The following is a 21,174-nucleotide window of genomic DNA, read 5'->3' as shown; positions in this document are numbered from 1 at the left end:
CCGGAGATCCCCAGGGGTCCTTGGGGGGGGGGGTTCCAGGGGGTCCTTGGGGGGGGGTTCCAGGGAGTCCCCAGCAAAAGTAGTTAACAATCATTTTAACCACTTTATCCATTTATATGTTGGCTATTAAAAAATAGCAGATATACAAGCTCACAGCGCGTCACTTCGTGCCGTGCTGTGAGTTTGTACATCTGCTATTTTTGAAGATTTTTGAAAAATATCAAACATTTTCAATATATATTTTTTCTTTTACATAAATCTTCTCTTCTGGGGGTCCGTGGCAAAAGATCTTTTCAGATGGGGCTCGGCGGCCAGATACATATCGATTTGGGGGTCCTTGACTTGAAAAAGTTTGAGAGCCACTGTTGTAGGTCATTGTGAAGTCGATAAATCAATAAGAGAAATATCTGACGGTGTTGGACCAAGGCTACTATTACTGCATGTCTCCTCCACTGTTCCCTTCCTTACTTTGCCTCTTCTCTACCCATCTTTTCTCTCCATCCCCTAACCTCCCTCCTCTTCCTTCTGTCTGTCTCCCCTCTCTCTCTCTCTCTCAGGTGCGGCGGCGCTGACCGGGGCGGTGACCCACACCGTGTCCACGGCGGTGATCTGCTTCGAGCTGACGGGGCAGATCTCTCACATCCTGCCCATGATGGTGGCTGTGATCCTGGCCAACATGGTGGCCCAGGGCCTGCAGCCCTCCCTCTACGACTCCATCATACAGGTCAAGAAGCTGCCCTACCTGCCCGAGCTGGGCTTCGGACACATCAGGTCGGTGTTGTTTCAGTTTTTCTTGTGATGTTATTGTTACTCTGCTGTACCTTACAGTTACTTCTCTGGTACTCTGTATCTGTACCTTAACTGCTGTGCTGCCGACTGAACCCCCCGTGGGATCAATAAAGGTCTCTGTCTGTCTGTCTAAATGTAATCTATCAGGTTGGTGATGGAATGTGGAGTAGGGGTGCATCAGTTAATCGAACTTATTAATTTAATCAATTATTTAAAAAATATATATTTGGAGGGAAAATCTTGACATTATTTTGTTGTGATGCGACTCATTGTGAGCTTGTAGATCAGCTGTTTTTGCTAGTATTAAATAGGCCTAGTCAATAATCTTATACAATAATAATAATGCAAAATCTATACAATGTTTTTATGTTTATTGATATATCAAAAAACACGCTGTGTGCGCGTGTAATCCGTTCAACAAAGACGAGACCAGAGTTACTGACGTAACTCGGCCTCAATGAACTTCTCTGCTTTCATCGTCGGTGAAAGGAGAGAAGTTCAATGAGCCCGGGTCTGACCCCAGCCTGATCTATTAATAACAGAACTGGCCCGAGCCTGGCCCTAATAAACCCATCTAGCAGACCTCTAGCGTGTTCCAGCCCAGGATTCATATAGGCATTTTCAGCACCCTCTAGTGGACAAAGGTGTGGATAGCGTGTCATACATACTCTATTACTCACTGAACAGAGACAGAGAGACTAATAAACAACCTCATTACTGTAGTTTTGCATCTCTTTCTGTGTGTGTGTGTGTGTGTGTGTGTGTGTGTGTGTGTGTGTGTGTGTGTGTGTGTGTGGGGGTGTGTGTGTGTGTGTGTGTGTGTGTGTGTGTCATTGTCCGCTCAACATCTTTGGATTGATTGATTGATCACTTTGATTGACAGTTGTGTCCCGCCCCCACAGCCAGTATAACATCTTCGTGGAGGACATCATGGTGAGGAAGGTGAAGTTCATGTCCTCCCACACCACCTACAGCGAAATCATCCACCTGCTGGAATCCACCTCTCTCAAAACCATACCCCTGGTGGACTCTAAAGGTACACACAACCATACCGTCTTGTTCCACTCTAAAGGTAGCTTAAAGAAGACCCACAGCGCTGCTGGTTTTCAGTCAAGGTGTCCTTGCTAAAGCCTGATTTATACTTTGTTGTGTACCAGTGTTGTGCACCGAAAACATCTACAAGCTCACAATTACACTTTAGGCATTTAGCTCTTATCTTGAGTGACTTACAATAAACAAGGGCAATAATCATATAAATAGAATGCCGCTAACATTAATCGAAAGAGAATGATGGCAAGAAGGGGTACCGGGAGAGTGAAGTGCTAGGGAAGACCGGGGCGTGCTGCGGCATTCTGGATCATTTGGAGGGGCTTAAGTGAGCATGCCGGTCATGAGGGTCAGGAGGGAGTTACAGTTGTTAAGCTCTGAGATGACACGTTGCAAGCATGTAGATCGGCTATTTCCGGCGCGTGACACATCATACAACACCAGCAGATAAATGAAAGTAATTACTTGGAAGAAAGAGTAGAAAACTTGCAGTAGTCTGAAGTTGAGAACTGAAACTATTGATTGCATGGATGAAAGAATGAAAATACTGTTAAGATCTGAAGGTTCAGCCACCATTAAACTCTCGTGTAACCGTCTGTGATTTTACTTCCTGGTTCCCAGATTCTATGATCCTATTGGGTAGCATCGACAGGGTGGAGCTGCTGGCCCTCTGTGATTGGTGGCTGTCAGCGGAGAGGCGGCTCATGATGCAGGTAAAAAAGAAAACTGTCTAAAACCCTATTGGGGTGCACTAGTTCAGTGGTTCTCAAAGTGGGTTCTGGGGACCCCCAGGGGTCCTTTCCCTCATGGAGCTAATTAGTTAATATAGCATCAAAATCATTTAGCCACTTTAACCCTATACAGTACATTGGCTGTTTGAAAATAGACGATCTACAAGCTCACAATGCATAACGATGCAATGCGTTGAGAGCTTGTAGATCTGCTTGTAGACCATTTTTAACATTTTAATGACACAAATCTTGAGTGTGGGTCCCTGCCCCTGGCACAACATATTTTCAGATGGGGGGTCCACGGCTAAAATCATACTGATTTGGGGAGTCCTTGACACGAACCAATTTGAGAAGCACTGGACTAGATTGATAGGGTGAGGTGGGGTAATAATGTACTGTAATTAATACCAGAGCATCCATGTCAGTCATGCAGCAGTGGCAGTTTTGCAGCGGTGGCTGTTGATGGATCATCCATTGGCTGTTGATGGATCATCCATTGGCTGTTGATGGATCATCCATTGGCTGTTGATGGATCATCCATTGGCTGTTGATGGATCATCCATTGGCTGTTGTAAAGAGCTGGAGAGACGGGGAGACCCCTGTTACTGTGCAAACACTCTATAGCAGAAGTTCTCAAACTTTTTCATGTCAAGGACCCCAAAATGATATGATATTTGGCTGCGGACCCCTATCTTAAAAATACTTTGTGCCAGGGATTTTTACTGCAGTCGTTCTCAAACTTTGTCATGCTAAGGACATGTGTATTTGGCCCCATCTCAATGATTTTTTTTCAAAAATAGCAGATCTACAAGCTCATAGCACGGCACTCTGTGCCGTGCTATGAGCTTGTAGATCTGCTATTTTTTGAATAGCCCAAAGTATAAAGTAATGGTTATAGCTAAAAATCTAAAATGGCACAGTAAATGTGTTCCCGGATTGAATGGGTTAACTTGATAGTGTTTGTGCGTGTCCGTGTGCGTGTGCGTACACGCGTGTGTGTTTGTGTGTGTGTGTGTTGGTGCAGGGTGAGAGTCAACAGGAACCAAACCAGTGTGCCAAACACAGCTGGGAGTCGTTGGCCTTCGTAGACGAGGAGGGAGAGGAGGAGGAAGAGGAGAAGGAGGAGGAGGAGAAGGTGAGGATTAGTCTGACCATCACACATCTCTGGGGAAATCTAAACTCAATAACATAGAGGCTGGAACAGCAGCGAGAACAGCCGCTTGCAAACAGCGCTCTGTCTAGACCAGGGGTTTTCAACAGGGGGTCTAGGACCCCTAGGGGGTCCTCAGAGATACTATAAGAGGTCCGCCAAATCTTTGTGTGATAGGGACTTTTTTTTTTACACTAACCACTTGAACCCTAGCATCCCTATCCTGAGGGGAACATTAGCAGAAAATAGCAGATTTACAAGCACACAGCGCCTCCCGCTGCGAGGCGTTGTGAGCTTGTAGATCGGCTATTTTTGGCAAAGAGGTTTGGTGTAGAGGGAAAAAAGAGCAGACCAAGTACAGAGTAAAAGGTCAAGTTCACAAAATATTGACTGTTTAACACATTGAATGCCAAAAACGGTCCGGACCGTTTTTGAGGGTCCAAACGAGAAGTGCCGAAAACGGTCCGGACCGTTTTTGACCCAATTCTATTTTTATACATGTGGGCCACGTGGGGCGCTAAAACGAAACTTTGACATCACCCAAGCAGTTTCTGAGAAGAAGAGGCTGGATCTGGCTCCATGTCAAAAATCCTTCCGGTCGGCGTTTTCAATGTTATCTCCTTGATTAAAAGCTTAATATCTCCATTTCTTTTTAATGTGGTGGAAACGAGCCGTTTTCGATCGGCGATCACGCTGCAATGGAGGGTCGCGTTGGAAATATTATTGTTCCAGGCGTTAGTCGGGACCCTCCGCCGTCTCGCACGCACGCTTTGTTTACATGCATTTCCGCGTCAGGGCTTCTCACAGCACGAAATGTATAACGCAAGTGGATGGAAGAAATGCTGGCACTCAACGTATAATATTTTAATAAACCTCTGGCACCCAATGTGTTAAGTGGCTAATGTCTGAAAATACATATTAACATGAATCCAACATACACTGACGATGTCTATGAAGTCTATGAAGCTATCTATGAAATCTATGAAAAAGTAAAGTTAAATCTGCAGCACAATTTTCTACAATATGTAGTGGGGGTCCCTGCTTCATCTCTCTCTCAGCTAAGGGGTCCTTGGCTTGAAAAACTGGTTTTGTGCCAGGGACCCCCAGAAGAGAAGATTTGTGCTAATAATTTTTATCGAAATTATTCAAAATGTTCAAAAATAGCAGATGTACAAGCTCGCAGCATATTGCAATAAAATATGAAAAGTTTGGAATATTTTTTAAACATTCTAACAACACAAATCACCACTGGTTTAAATCATTTTAAAAGCCTAAATCCTAAAAGTAGACATTAGAAACAAGCCCAGAAAACGCAACCCGCAACTACCAAGACTTTACAGAAAAACAAGCCCAAAGTCGCTGCCGTAGAACCACGCTGCATTGGTGTATGTAAACACACAGCTGTGATAGGAAGTAGAACGAGAGTGGTTTGACGCATGCGTGACTGGTCTATCTAGCAGCGCGTCACCGCCACCTAGCCACCTGGCATGCACACTACAGCGTTTTCAATCACTGTTGCGTCTCCGTCTAAACGCAGAAGAAAAACTTTTTTTTCTCTAGAGACCGTTGTCGTCTAAACGTGGCCTGAGTGGTCACACCCTGCTGATCTGCAATGGGCGTCATCCTTGTGTTTAATGTGTCCACAATAAACTGACATCGGCAGCTATGAGTGTGCGGCTTCACTCCCTTTATTATTTAGTGTTTAATCCTTTGGCTGGCACCTCGCAAGGAAAGGACCGGCGTGCACCTTTGGTAACCAACCGGTCCTTGAAATTAAAACATTCGAGAACCATTGTTCTAATAGTGCATTAATAATGATGTTGTGGTTGTCCTCTCCATGTTGACTTGTACTCCAGTATAAACAGATTTTCCATATTAAGATGTGCTCTACAGTGTGATGTGTTGTTGTTCCCTGTCTAGACCAGTCCAGTACAGGAGGAGAGGAACGGCCCTCTGCCCTCACCTAAACCTCCAGAACCCTCCTTCAACCGCACGACTACCCCAGCAGGTCTGTTCCACCATGCTCCCCTTCTCTCTCTCTCTGAGACATGCACACGCCACACTACACGTTAAAGGGATAGTTCACCCCCAAAATGACTTTTTTCTTATCGATTAGTCACCCGATGGAGACTTGAATTCATGGATATTTTTTTAGTTTTTGTTGCATTCCTAAGCCAATAATTTGATGACCGGCAGCGGTTCCGGTAGGAGACACAAAGAGTCTTCTTCTGTGTGTCCTACTGGAACCGTTGCCTACCGGTCCACTGGTCATCAAATTATTCGCTTAGGAATGCGACAAAAACTAAAAAAATATCCATGAATTCAAGTCTCCATGGGGTGACTAATCGAAAACAAAGTAGAGGAATCAAAACACATTTTCAGATTTTCGAGTTCCAGTTGCAAATATCCTCCAACCCACCGGTTGGAGGAATCATTGAAAATGTCAGACAGTGACTAGTAGCAGCAAATGGAGACCAATAACAACCATTCACTTAAACGGCTATTTTGTCCTCTGGCCCGGTGCTCTGACAGACTACTCTAGTGTCATTACTCTCGGGGACCTGGCATTGAAGAAGCCCATAAATGGGGTGTGATATCCCTGCGGGGGGGGGGGGGGGCTGTTAGTACATGCTGGAGAGAGAAGAGAGAGTACATCCACTCTTCTCTCCCAAAGATCAGCCAAAAACATGTCCGGAGGAATCATTTCTTCCTCCAGTTCCCCCGCAGGGATGAATGTGTCACACGTAGTGACTAAGCTTTTAGTCACCGCCGCCCCCCGGCGGGGCCATAGACAACCAGACGCTTTGTCACGTCACCCCACAGAAATAATGCCCTACTTGATCATACTAAAGCGTTACACAAAAGTATCAAAAAAAGTAGCAGATCTACAATCTCGAAACGCGGCGCGAAGCAACACGTTTTGAGCTTGTGGATCTGCTTTGAATTTGTTTTTGAATTTGAATCCTGGAAAGTAACAGTTTCGGGTTTCCAACCCGACAAAGATGATAAATGCCTGATAGGAATTATTTGAGACCTGGCGGTCCCCAGCAAAATGAGGGGCAGTTTAGGCACTTTTTTTACAAGTTTATTGTATACTAAGATTTGGAATAATTATGAATCTTTTTTTTTAAAAGACAAATCTTGTATGGGGGTCCCTGGCACAAAACATTTTCAGATGGGGGTCTGCGGCCAAATAAATATCAATTTGGGGGTCCTTGACATGAAAATGTTTGAAAACATGCTCTCCAACCTCTCTCTGTCGATTAACTTCTTTTTCCCTCTGCCCCCCCCCCCATCTCTCTCTCTCTACCTTTGTCTCTCTCTAATCAGAGAAAGGCCCTCTCCAGTCAGTGAGGAGAACACTTCAGAGGCTCTTCTCATCTAAGAGCAGGCAGACGGAAGGGCAAACACAGGTGTGTGTGTGTGTGTGTGTGTGTGTGTGTGTGTGTGTGTGTGTGTGTGTGTGTGTGTGTGTGTGTGTGTGTGTGTGTGTGTGTGTGTGTGTGTGTGTGTGTGTGTGAATAAAAAGAGAGAGTGTGATAATAAAAAGCTGGTCTTCGGGTCCATCCATTTCAAATGGACCGACGAGACCTGTGGCCCCGAGGAACAAGTCAATACTTTGGACCCTTCTTGGTTCGGGGCTCTGGTCTTAGGTTCCAGGCAGACCCGTGCTACCCTCTACTGTACGTTCACATCTTTGTGCGTTTCCCTTCCATGTACATGTGTGTGTCTCCCACCCATGCACCACCGACATGATGAGCCATTTGAATGTAAATCCCATCTAAAGGACCAGGAATGAATATTGATCCATTTCTTGTGAATGAATTTTTTATCACACTTGTCTGCCCCCATTTGAACCTCTCCTCATTGATTAATGGCTACACATGAATACACAAACCGATTGATCTAAGGAAGTGTTACATCTGAGTTGAGGGTTGTTGTTGTCTAGTAGACAGTATGACTTACTGTTGCCACACACACACGTTTGGCATTACCAACCATGCCACGTTCAAAGTCATTTAAACCACCTTTCTTCCCCATTTCTTTTTTTTTTAATTATAAATTATTTGGCTTTATTGATAGGATAGGATAGTAGGCTGACAGGAAATTGGGAGAGAGATGGGGGGTGACATGCAGCAAAGGCCGTCGGGATCGAGACTCGAACCCGCGACGTGCTCTCAGGCTACTTTAGAGCCATTTCTGATGCTCGGTTTGAACTGCAGCAGATCATCTTGACCATGTGTACATGCTTAAATGCATTGGGTTACTGCCATGTGATTGACTGATTAGAAATTTGTGTTAAGAAACAGTTGGACAAGTGTACCTAATACCGTACAAATGATTTCATGTTCAGGCTCCTGCAAGGGTGCCTACCTCTGAAAGGTATAAAAACGTATTTTGTATAACAGACAGACAGCCACCAATGCCCACCATAATACTATCCGTTACTAGTATATGGTAAAATACTCATTCAGCTGATGCTCGTTGAAGTACAGTAATTGTCGCATCGAGGCAATACCATGCAATCTGACTCATATGCGACGCATCTGCTATTTTTGCTGTTTTAGATATTTGATTTTGTCCATATCGTCCAGCCATACTGTCGAATCAGTGCACAGCTGTGACGCACCAACTTGGGAGAGTCCGTAGGATATAAATACATGTGTCTGCGCTACGTTGAGCCATTGGTACAGCTCCACCCTTAGTGAGACCACGAGCACCGGAACGGAAACTTTGTTTCTGCGTTGGTATTGTGTTTGGCGCTAAACGCATTTAGCCTTGGTCACGCTTGGAAAATGCAGAAAAGAGGTAGACGCCAAGAGAACACCACCCTCTTGGAGAGCTTTGCCCTCTTGGAAATGGAGGGAATAAACCAGCTAACCACCTTCATCAAGGAGAACGAATGTGAGGAGACGAAAGGCAAAATGATCGAAAGGCTCCTCCTCCTGCAAGAGGAGAAGATCAAAGACATGGCAGAGGAGAGGAGGGAGGAGAGGAAGACATGGGAGGAGGAGAGACTCGGACTGATTAGAGAAAAAGAGGCTTTGACACGAAGGCTTCTCTTTAAAGAGCAGAAGAATGAAGACACAAAGGTGATGGAGATAAAGACAACAGAGAGCAAGGTCCTGAGAACGCAAGAGGACACAGAGGACATTATTGAGGTGAACGGGGCCCCGGAAATTGAAGAAATTGAGGATTTTCTAGAGGAGGAGGACATGGAGTTTTTTCAAGGGAACAATCTGAAAATGCAAGAAGAAATAGAGGATGTTCAAGAGGAGAACGGTCTGAAACTGGAAGAGGAGGAGGAGGATTCTCTAGAGGAGGATGTTGTAGTATATTATATCATACATATTATAGTTGGGGCGTGCTTCATGGTGGAGATTTATGCTCTGCTGATTGCACCTTTTCTGTGGTGAGATTTACGATTGACCACGTGAGCCCTATCCGTTTTCCGGGGGGAAACGTTCTTGCGACGTGTTGTGAGCTTGTAGATCGGCTATTTTCAGCAAAGAAATGTGTTGTAGAAGGTAAAGTACAAGTACAGAGCCAACTCGGGTCCGTTTTACTAAGTATAGAGGGTCTAAGTGGTTAACTAGAAGTACAGCATCACAGTTGTATGCCTCCAACCGAAATGCAAGTTGTCACTTATTGACATGCAATGTTTTGTGAGGTCACTATTGACCTTGACCTTTGATCACCAAATTCTAATCAGTTCATCCTTGAGTCCAAGTGAACGTTTGTTCCAGATGAATGATATTCCTTCTAGGCGTTCCTGAGAATGGGACGGACATAATGTCACAGTAACCTTGACCCGTGACCACCACAATCTTCACTTCATAATTGTATCTTATTAGACAATAATTAGCGTATTAATTTTGAACCACTTCATTGACCGAAGGTCCCCAGGATCAATACTTGGTCTCCTTTTTTCCACACACCTTTTTTCTCCACCAAATCTCTCGGGTGTGGACAAGAAGCTATAGCCACTAGGCCAAGGAAGTACCTCCAAGCACATTTTTGTTCATGTTTTATATTTTTTTGAAATATTTAACTTTTATAATGGAAGTCAAAGAAGGTCGGATTGAATCCTTGGCCAACTTTGGAGTCATGCGTCAGAGATATGTCATAGATCAGCCTTTTCCTTGGAGCACACCTGGCACAGGCTGAGAGGCATCTGGCTCAAGCTGCTTGAGGCCCCCTTTCATCTTTAACCTCACTGTAAGCGTCTTTGGGTACTTAAAAAAGTACCCAAAGTACCCGCTATATAAATCTGAGATATTATTATTATTATTATTATTATCTTTCACAAGCTGAGGCCCCCCACACGTGCATGCACACACAAACATGTTAACCATGTTTGTGTATACGTCTTCTCGTACGGTGGATAGTGAAAATAGCCGATATGCAAGCTCACAACACGACGCACGAGTGCCGCGCAATGAGCTTGTAGCGTTTAGTTCCTGACGGGGTCAGGAAGTAAATATTTTGAGATGGGGGTCGGCGGCCAAATACATATCATTTTGGGGGTCCTCGACATGAGAAAGTCTGAGCACCACTGATGTAAATAGCAACATACATTTTTCAGAAACCTGTTAGGATTTAGAAGACATTTGTAGATGCGTTCCCGGATTGAACGGGTCAGATTGGGCTTTAAACTTTGGCCAAATTGGGAGACGACTGACGTCACAGTACTGATGTCATAGACTGGCCAGAAACCCACAAGGAAGCCATGCCACTAAATAGACCCCATCTTATTCAAAACATTTAATTTCAACGACTCACAGCTTGGTATATGCATTACTCCACGGAACTCTTGAGAGTGTACAAATCGGGTACGTTGGGGTTCCATTTGTACACATTTTGATTCAATCCTAACTATCAATAGTTTTGCTGGGGACCCCCCTGGTACGCCCTCAAGGAGGACCCCCTGGCGGTCACCAGACTCCGCTTTGAGAACCACTGGTTTAATACACAAGTGTGTATTTCACAGGAAATGCATACACAACATATCACACAAGAACATTGCAGACCTTTTGCTGTTGGCTTTGTGGTGAATCAGTGTTTTTTTGGCTGTACAATTACATTTATCAAATTGCATTTAGTTTATTGTTTTATCCTGCCATTTGTGCTTTTCTAATTTGTTGTCCATACTTTCCTTTAATGGTTATTTTATTGTGTATGCCTTTGTAAAGTACTTTGTGTTTTAGAAGTGCTGCTTAGATGAAGTGATGCTTCAAGGACGGCAGCAGAGATGTTGTCTAGAATGAGATGAATGAGACAATTATGTATTAGCCATTATACTTTTGTTCCTCATTACACCGACTGTAATAAGAATCAATGTGTTATTGACCACATGTTTGCACATAATAGTGTACAGAGGAGTTTGACTTTGGATTAATCACACAGTTCAACATAACGTTGCTGTCGGGCAGAAACCTCTTATGTCCATATTTTTGTGTTTTTTCGTACATTAACTTGTACATCTGCTACTTTTGCTATTCTGAATCCTGAAAAGTAACAGTTTTGGACATACTGTACTGTACGTCGGAGACGATAACACAAGTTAACGCTGTTGGAAACCCAAAGCACGTTTATATAGCAGAACATGGTTTCCGGTTACAGATTTGGTTGGATGCATTTCCAGACATTCTAACCTCAATCCAAAAACTCCAAAGTGCGATCCCCCAAACGGTAAAAAATATTTTCTGATAATAACACTGCCACCCGTGCAAAAGAAAACTTTTGTGAGCATTCATTCATCCAGACTGATTCTAGATCAGCCTGACCTTTCTGTCATGTCATGTTTCTTAAGTGACATTCTCCGTCCTTTTTTTCTGTCACTACTGTTTCAGAGAGCTTGAAGCGATTGGCATTGCCCTGAAATAAGTACCTAATGTCTCTCTCTCTCTCTCTCTCTCTCTCTCTCTGTCTCTCTCTCTCTCTCTCTCTCTCTCTCTCACTCTTTCTTACCGTCTGTCTGGCTCTCTCTGTCTCTTTCTCTCCGTCTGTCTGTCTCTCTCTCATATTATCTTGCTGTATTCAGGAACCCTCACCTCCACCTCTCTCAGATACAATGACACCAGATGAGGTACAGTGATAAAGACTGGATGGATGAGTGGATGGAAATCAAACTAATCCATTAAATCGATTACAAAAAAATATTGATAACCGATGATTTCGTAAAATGATCAATTAAGGGCATGTCATTATATGCTATAAGTATCACAAAATATATAGACATGCGCACGTAGATATTCATCCATTCATTAACCACCACATCGTTGTGGATTTCACAATAATTCACACATACCTAATTTCACATAATTTAAAAAACAAAATTTAAATAGAGAAGACACCCTTTACATATAACTTACTCCAGTGTTGCCTGTGTTATTGCACAGGTGTAACAAGCACAAAGCACCTACAAAGCTCCATATTTGGGCAATGTTTCAGCCCAAACCCACCTCTCCAGTGTAATATTAAGGTTTTAATATCGCAGAAATAAAATCACGTGAAGAATGTATTTAGGACATAGGCTACTGTATTATGGGGTTTCAAGGTTTTGTATACAGGTGTGAAATGCTCTCACCACACACACGCACACACACACACACACACGTTCCTGCACATCTTGCCAGCTGTTTCATCGTTGTTGCATTGTCTTGGCCATTACAGTTTCATCATTCACATTTATTAATATAGACACCTTTTAAAGATTGATGTGATTGAGCAATGTCAGCTGTCTGACCTTGTTTCTCGTTGGCTGCTTGCAGATCAAAGCGTGGGAAGAGGCAGAGATGGACAAGCCATTGGACATCGATCAAATCCGAATAGACCCCTCCCCGTTTCAGCTGGTGGAGAGAACGTCGTTACACAAGGTTGGTTGAGGAGACAGTAGAAAGCCTTCACATTCTGTCAGTGTCTCTCAGCCCGGCGGCGCCGAAGATCACAGGTCCCGTACTTCCACCCGATGCAATGTGGCGCAAAGCCGCATAACACCTGCATGGTCTTTGATCACTGGTTCTCAAACATTTTCAAGTCAAAGACCCCCAAATTGATATGTCTTTTTCCGAGGACCCCCGTCTGAAAATGTTTTGTGCCAGGGTATATATATATTTATTTATTTGCGGGTGTGTTTGTTGGAGAGAGATAGATGGATAGATAGGTAGCTTTATTGTCCTTCAACAATACCTCAAATGCACAATTAAATGAAATTTCGTTCCACTGGCAAAAATCGACCACTACTCCTTATGTTTATGTGTTGGTCTTAAAATGAGGTGTGGTCTGGCACCAATGCTATTTTCCCCACAGACTTTGCAGCTTCAAGTTAAGACCAGCTCCAAGCGGGTCTTATCAGCTGCTGCAGTTTATTTTTACAATTTAAAAACAATGTGTGTTTTGTCAGTTCAGTTGGGTTCAGTTTTTTTATTTTTCATATTGCAACATCACCCCAAGGCTCTAGTACACTTCACAACAATAGTAAAAATCACACCCTGTGTGAAGTGGGCGGTGTCTTGCTAGCTAATCACAATACTGAATGGAGTCAACCAATCATGTACAAAAGATAAATACATTTATTGAAACACTCTTTATGATGGACGAAACCATAACTTGAAAAAAACCAAAATTTGGTTTTTTTCAAGTTATGGTTGCTTATATAGGGCTATGCACATGTGTCATGTGACACTGGCCAATCACAGTCCTGAATAGACTGTGATTGGCCAATCACAGCGCAGGATAATTCTACAAATTTCCTGGGCCCGGATCACAGCGCAGGAAAATGTACATTTTTCCAAATCTCACTTATAGGGGCGGTTTCACCGCCCAGAAATATAACGTCACCACATGAAAAACATAGTAGCATAAAAATACAACTATACATGTAATGCACAAAGATACACAAAATAATTTACGTGTGCACATGAGTGATCAGACAGTAAATGCTTTCTACGGTTGTGGCAATTGCCAGAAGTCTAAAAACAAAACATTAAAATCAATTAAACTGGGGGGACCAATCAGACCAATAAAATCACTAAAACTAGGGGGGGGGGCATAGTGCAAAGAGAAGATGTGGGCTTTAAGCCTGGATTAAAAAAATGTCTACAGAGTCGGTTTCTCTGACAGTTGAATGGAGAGCATTCCAGATGCAGGGGGCATGATGAGTGACTTATCCTTAAGGATAAGGATAATTCCTTTTAACAGGACGTTCATGAAAGTCCTTGCGGGCTTGTTTCCAATGAGGGCCTGTGAGCAATTAGGGGTTAAGAGTCTTGCTCAGGGACAAATTTCATTTCATCGACACATATGCTGGCGTGGCCTGGAATCGTACCTGGGGCAACCAGGGCCTCTGGCTCCCGAGGCGGGCTCACTAACCACTCAGCTATGGCCGCCCCCTTGAACTTGATGACCGTGAGGTATCCAGCGTTTGGGGAGTGTAGCGACCGTCCTGGAATATGCAGGTGTATTAAACTGGACATGTACAGTATGATGGCGGTGCAAGTCCGTTCAGGCCTTTGATAGTCAGGAGGAGCATCTTGAAGTCAGCTCTAGCCTGTATTGGCAGCCAGCGTAGGGCTGTACTGTAAGTAGGGCTGTAATATTACACCAAGTGTTTGTAATTATGATCAAAGTTTTGTTGATAGTTTTGTTGCTACTACTCCTACAGATTTTGTCCACAGCTGACACAAATCGGTACACATTATCTCTAGAATCATGTGATCAACAACGTATCAGTCAGATTTCAGACTTTTCGATATTGTTTCTTCACCTTTTATTCTTAGTTATCTTATCGCTACTCTTAGCTGTATCTATGTTTTCCCCCTCTGTATCTCTACTCCAACTGTGCTGCCTCTTGCAACTGAATTGCATCACCAGCTTGTTCGTTTTTTTTTAATTGGTTGAATACTTTATTAACAAATTGCAAATAGTACAGCGGTACAATTACACAAGTTCATGCTAAAAGTATAACACAAAAGCCCTGAGGGCTTGTTTCCATTGTGGTCAGTCTGTTCAGTCAGACGTCAGCTTGTCAATCTGAGATGCCTGACGTCATATTGATCATAGAAGGGGTCCCAAAAAATATGACGTTCCACACACAGCTCCAGACTGGCCTCCCAGTACTCTGATAACGGGTACTGCACTATAGCAGTGGTGGAAGAAAATATTGTGTAAATCCCTCACGCTACACTGGACTCTTCCTCTAAACCTCATTTAGTCGTAAACACAGGTTCGCTTTGCAGCCAGAATACATGAATGGAAACGCACTCAAGGACCTCGACGTCAGATTGAAGTTCCACCCTCTCTCTCTCTCTCTTGGTGACATGGCGTCTAGACGCAGGCGGAGCAAGGCGCTTGTAAATCGCCTGGACAGAGAGCGAAGCGAAGACGGACGTTATAAAAAGGCCAGAATACATGTCAGCCGTAATTTGACGCTTGACCTTTTTCCCTCTCTGTCTCTCCTCCCGCTCTTTAGACCCACACATTATTCTCATTACTGGGCCTCAGTCACGCCTACGTCACCAGCATCGGCAAACTGGTGGGGGTGGTGGCACTCAAAGAGGTAAGCGAGCGCACGACCTCCAGTACATGCAGTGGTGGAAAGTAATGAGTACTTGAGTAATTAAGCTCTATTTTATACTTTGGCTATTCGAAAATAGCAGATCTACAATACAAGCTTGTAGATATGAGCTTGTAGAAGAAACTGTCTTTTTTTTAAATATATTTGACTACTTTTACTTTGGTACCGCAATTATATTTCAATGCCAACACAGAGTATTTGTACATTGTGAAAAATGTATCTGAGTACTTCTTCCACCACTGCCAACTGTACATGCACGTATGAGTGTGTGTGCGTGTGCTTGCTTGAGCCTGATTGCACGTGGGTGTCGTGCACAGAAAACAGCCTTTAGCCTTAGTGTGATATTTATTTCTGTTTTAATTTTAATCTGAATCTCTCGCTATTGATGAAGGTCAGTCAGGAAAAAAAAAAAAAAAAAAACTGAGCAATAAATGTAATGAAATCCACATAGCAGACAAAAGATCTGTGTTCTTTTCTTTTTCTTTTTTCATACACTCCCATTCATCTTTAGAAGTAATGCGTCAGACTGGCTGGCTTTGGAAGGGGGGGGGGGAGGACAAACAAACAAACCAACAAACATTAATTTAGTTGCCATCTTAAAGGGACTTTGGTGAATTATGCATGGCTTGTAATATCCGCTGGCGTGTGTGCGTGACTTGGCCTGAGCTTTCATTTACTCCACTCACTTTCATTCCTCCTTCTCTGTCCCCTGTCTGCTCCCTCCATCTCTCCCTCTCCCCCCCTTCTATTTTTCTTTCTGTCTTTCTCTCTCTCCCCCTCTCTGTCCCCATCTTCATCCCTCCCTTCCCCATCTCCTTCTTCACCCTCCACCCTTTTTTCCAACACCCCCGACCACCCCCCCCCCCCTCCCTCACCCCCTCCCTCTCTTCCTCTCCCTCTCCTCCTCCTCCTCCTCCTCCTCCTCTTCCTCCTCCACCACCCAAAGCTCCAGAAGGCCATCGAGGGCTCCACGCGCTCGGGCGTGCGCCTCCGCCCGCCTCTGGCCAGCTTCCGCGACCTAAGCAGCCGCGCCTCCTCCAAGTCCAATCATCCTCCCCCGTCTCACCCCCCGCCCCCGGCCCCCGCCTCCTCCCCCATGGAAGAGGAAGAGGAGGAGGAAGTGGAGGAGGAAGAGGAGAGCGTCTGCAGCTCCAGCTCGGGAGACTCCGAGGGCAGCTGCGGCAGCGGCAGCAGCTCCGGCCTGGCTCCTCCTCCTCCTCGCTCCTCCTCCTCCGTAACGCCTCCTCCTCCCCCCGCCCCGCCTTCCTCCACCCCTCCGTCCCTCCTCCCCTCCTCCCTCGCTCCCACACCTCCGCCTCCTCCTCTTCCCTCCTCCTCCTCCTCCATCCCTCTGTCCTCGCTGCGCCGTGGGACTCAAGGCCGCCTCGCAGAGGAGGAGGAGGAGGACTCGAGTGATAAAGATGATGAGCTCATGGTTTAGATCTGTGCTTCTCAAACTTGTTCATTTCGAGGTAGAGCTCTTCACGTGTCCAAAATGACCGACCCGAACCCGTGAATTTTGTTCAGAGACCAGAATCGTTCCGACATTATTTCTAAAAAGACGGACCCGCGAGGCTCGTTCCGAGATCCGATTTGTTCCGAGATATTACAGATTGTATTGTTATTTTATGGACCCGACATGCCTTTAAAATGCCTTTCTAACAGGCTGGATGTCAGTTATACTCCATAATGAAACCTAGCTGCTATGTAGAAGCTTACAATTAAATTGCATGTTTCCACCTGGATGAAAAAGGAATCCATGATCGCACATGCCACGTGCACATGTTGATTCCATTGACCCCCAAAATGATATGTATTTGGCTGCGGACTCCCATCTTTAAAAAAAAATCTGGGACCTCCAGAAGCAAAGATTTTAGTAAAAAAAAAATCACTTTAAATATATATTCAAAGATTTGCACAAATCTTCACGATTTTTCAAAATTGGCAGATCCACTCTGGTATTATACATGATGATAAACAGACCCAAGGTCCCAGATGATAGAACCGGAACCGACCCGGGTTCCGAGTGATTATGGTAAAACACGGATTCCGGACCCGTACGGGTCTCGGGTCCTGTCGGGTATTTTCTGAATCGGGGGACCCGTGAGGAGCTCTATTTCTATGTTGGTACTGTATACATTAGGCCAGTGGTTCCCAACCTTTTTCTCCATCAGGGTTGAAAATCTTGAAATGGCCCACGCAGCCGAATGGCTGCCATGTTAAGTGGTCAGATGGGTGGGCCATGTGCATTTGTGGATCAAAAATTGAACCAACGTAGTATACTTTAAGTTCTTATTTATTGGTAAGACTATGAAAACTTTTTTTTTTTTACATAATTTTTTATAATTTGTTATATTAGAATTCAAATCTTATTTTTTGGCCAATTATTAGCAATATCCTCGTGGCCCACCAGTGGGCATTAGGCCACAGACCCACGTAACTCTCATAGTTACAGATCTGTAAGGGTCCATTTGGTTCCTAACTACTGTATCAATGATTTAGCTGGAGACCCCCTGGAACCCCTCACGGACCCCCTGGGGGTTCCCGGACTCCACGTTGAGAACCACTGGTTAGATATAGGGAGGGGCGATTTTATTTCATTTTATTATTATTTTTTATAAAGGGGAAAAGAAAGATCCTTTTTTTAAAACAAAAAACTAAACCAAAAAAAATTACAAAAGTTGTGACTTATTCTCATAGTTTTGTTAACTCTCTTGCCAATCTCTTGTTCTTAATTTTGTCCGTCTTGCCTTCCCGTCCCGTCCCGTCCACCCTCATCTCCCAACTTTTCGTGCCATGGCTCGCCGCCATGGCTGGCGAGAGAAGGAAAGCGGAACGTATCTCAGTGGATACCCAACAGGTTCTCCACTGAAGAGTTGGATTCCTAATGTGGTGGAAAGTATCTAAGTACATTTACTACAGTATCGCAGCTGTCAGGCAGATACCTCTTATCTTCATATTCTTTTTGTGTGTTTTTACATAAATTAACGCATAAATAATAATAATAATAATAAACTTTATTTGTATAGCACCTTTCATGACATGAAATGCAGCTCAAAGTGCTTTACAGAGCAATAATACAATTACAGTTACAACCAATTTAACAATAAAGCAAACAAAAATAAAATAAAATAAAATAAAAGCAAAAGCATAAAACAATACAGTGAGGAATTAAAAATCAACCAAAGAATCAGCTAAAAGTAAGAGTGACGAAATAGGTCTTGAGCTGTGCTTTAAAGCTATCTACAGAGGCTGCCTGTCTTAGGTGTAATGGGAGTTTATTCCACACTGTCGGTCCGTTAAAGCAGAATGCTGCTTCACCGTATTTTTTATATGTCATTGTAGGCACCTCGAGCAGGTCAGCACTTGAAGACCTGAGGGCCCGGTTTGGAACATATCTCTCTAGGCAGTCAGAGAGGTAGGAAGGTGCCAGACCATTTAGAGCTTTATAAACTATTAAAATAATTTTAAAATCAATCCTAAAAACAACCGGGAGCCAGTGTAGTGAAGCTAGAACTGGAGTGATATGTTCTCTCATCCTAGTTTTAGTTAAAATATACTTTTATACTTTAAAAAATTGTCAGAAATAGTGAAAATGGCCAATCGCTACTTTTGACCACATCAATACGATAATCACAGTATCGATGTTGAGGTAAAATAGTCCAAATTATGGTGCTATTTCATTTTGTCCGTATCGCTGAGCTCTTAACGTGACCTCCACTTTGAAATCCATAATTTAAGGAGGATTTTACGGTCTAAAGTTGAATTGAAATGTGCAAGGGGCTTCACTGTCATACCACCCATGATTTGCTTTGGATCAATTTGGAAAGAAACTTCAAGTGTCCTTACCTTCTCTCCTCTTTCTTTGTACTTAAATCTCTGTGAACGTAAGAGAATAAGGAGCTCAGCATTACTCGAGTCTTTCTTCTGTCTGTAAAGTACAGTAGTAGAAAAGCACCAAAAAGACCCCCCCCCCCCCCAAAAAAAAAAGAGCCGCATGTAACCCTTCTTGGCACTATGATTGAATCCCACCTCCGGCAGGATTCAATCATAGTGCCAAGAAGGGTTACAGTATATGATCCTCTAATTGAGCTGCTCAGCTCACTGTGTTAGACCGGCCAAGGCCGCGGGACGACCTCCAAATCCCTCTTATGACCTTGTGGGGGGTGGTGGCTTCGGCTCACAGCGCATCACATCACAACTGGCTTGGTGGTACAGTAGACGGCACCGCTAAAGGCACCGTGTGAGGCTGTGTAATGCTGCGTTCACACGGGCAGCTACAGAAGATACAAAGATATACGAAGCGACATAGCCTTTCTGTCGCTGCGCCGCTGTTTAAGTGTTGATCAACTCGCTTGTTGCGTTCGACCGAGAAAAATAAGGCTTAACGCATCTGTGTCACTTAAGATTTCTTTGGCTATTCAAAAATAGCAGATATACAAGCTCATATCGCGGCACCGAGTGCTGCGCTATGAGCTTGTAGATCTGCTATTTTTGAAAAATCTTGAACATTTTTTTTTGGCGATTAAAAAAAAAAACTGTTTTAAGAATCGCCTCAGGTCTTAATGGGTTAATAAGAACACAAAACTGGCTGACGGAAAATCATTAGATTGCCACATTACAAGCTGGAGTTGTGTGAAGAGAGATAGGTGAGTGGAAATGGTTAAACAACACTTGGTCATTTTGGTAGATTTGTAGCTGCAGTTGAAGAAGCCAGCTCAACTTGATTCGTAGCTTTGTAGATTTTTTAGCAGCGTCTGGTGTCGCTTTGTATCTCCATGTCACTGGCTTCCATTGAAAATGAATGGTAGTTTTGTATCTGCCGGTGTGAACACAGCATAAGGGATGACAAAGACTAAACTCAAAATCAACACACAGCGGAGCTGGAAGAGGTTTATCTTTTTATAACTCCCCAACGACAACGGCTGGCTCAGAGACAAATACATACTATATATATATATATAAATATTATATATATAAATTAATTAATAATATTATGGGACTGTCCATTAACCCATTAACACATTGACCGCCAGAGGTTAATCTCATAATGTACTCACCAGTGCCAACGTTTTATTGTTGTTTTTTGTTTTTTTCACGTTGCCATAGACCTCGTTAAAATCCTTAAGATTGAGCTCTGCACTGTTTGTAAACATCGCGGAGATCTCCCTGCGTGTACCAGTCCAAACCACGTGTCAAACGGGGCATCCATGTTGTAGTTAGAACGGTTTATGTTAAACAGTGATCAGCGAGGAAAAAAACTACAATCGAAGAAAATGGCGTTGCAGTGTGCGCTTTAGAATGGAGTCCTATGGGATCGGCAAAACGTGATCCCGAATAATTCCATTTCCGGTGGTGTTACAATGAACTGTGCCGTACTAGAAAATTGAAAAAAGTTTTTTTTTTCGAAAAAAAGGAAAAAGCACCACAGCCCGTAGGCTACGGGATCGGCGCTTTACAGTTGGATTTATCGGCCCGTAGGCTACGGGCCTGGCGGTGAGAGTGTTAACTGCCAGAGGTATTTTCATATTTTTTTAGCCAGTGCCAGAGTTTTTCATTGAAAAAAAAAAAGTACTCAGGAGCCGAAATACAGAATTTTTAAGTTTTAAGTTAACAAGGAAGTGGATAGGAGTCTAGATCTTTGACTAATCATATCTCCTTGGTCTTTGGGTCAAATTGGAAGAAAAATAAAATTAAAAAAATAAATAAAAATCACTTCACGTAGATCTACGCGATTGGCACGTGGCGGCTTTAAATAGGTTCGCGTAGATCTACGTGATTGGCAGTGAATCAGTTAATTATGAGGTTTCAGGTTCAATCCCCACAAAAGTCAATGTGTCCGTCCTGTGTGAAATCACCCTTGAGCAAGGCACTGAAGC

The 21,174-nt window shown here is 43.6% G+C and overlaps 1 protein-coding gene across 1 annotated transcript in view; it reads left to right on the top strand.

Annotated features, from left to right (window-relative positions):
* The window catches only part of clcn1a (chloride channel, voltage-sensitive 1a), a 57,990-nt gene extending 40,966 nt beyond the window's left edge, over nt 1–17,024 (top strand). The window contains exons 17-26 of the mRNA XM_080442530.1: nt 558–771; nt 1,692–1,825; nt 2,458–2,549; nt 3,592–3,702; nt 5,638–5,725; nt 7,048–7,130; nt 11,762–11,806; nt 12,492–12,596; nt 15,191–15,277; nt 16,242–17,024. Coding sequence (XP_080298656.1) covers nt 558–771; nt 1,692–1,825; nt 2,458–2,549; nt 3,592–3,702; nt 5,638–5,725; nt 7,048–7,130; nt 11,762–11,806; nt 12,492–12,596; nt 15,191–15,277; nt 16,242–16,736 — 1,454 coding nt within the window. The 3' untranslated portion in view covers nt 16,737–17,024. The remainder of the gene's footprint in view (nt 1–557; nt 772–1,691; nt 1,826–2,457; nt 2,550–3,591; nt 3,703–5,637; nt 5,726–7,047; nt 7,131–11,761; nt 11,807–12,491; nt 12,597–15,190; nt 15,278–16,241) is intronic.
* Nucleotides 17,025–21,174: the final 4,150 nt, after the last annotated feature.

This window comes from Gymnoscopelus braueri (genome assembly GCF_963280865.1).
Source record: "Gymnoscopelus braueri genome assembly, chromosome: 11".
Lineage (NCBI taxonomy): Eukaryota > Metazoa > Chordata > Actinopteri > Myctophiformes > Myctophidae > Gymnoscopelus > Gymnoscopelus braueri.
Note: the sequence above shows the minus strand (reverse complement) of the source record. Positions and strands in the feature narration are given on the sequence as shown.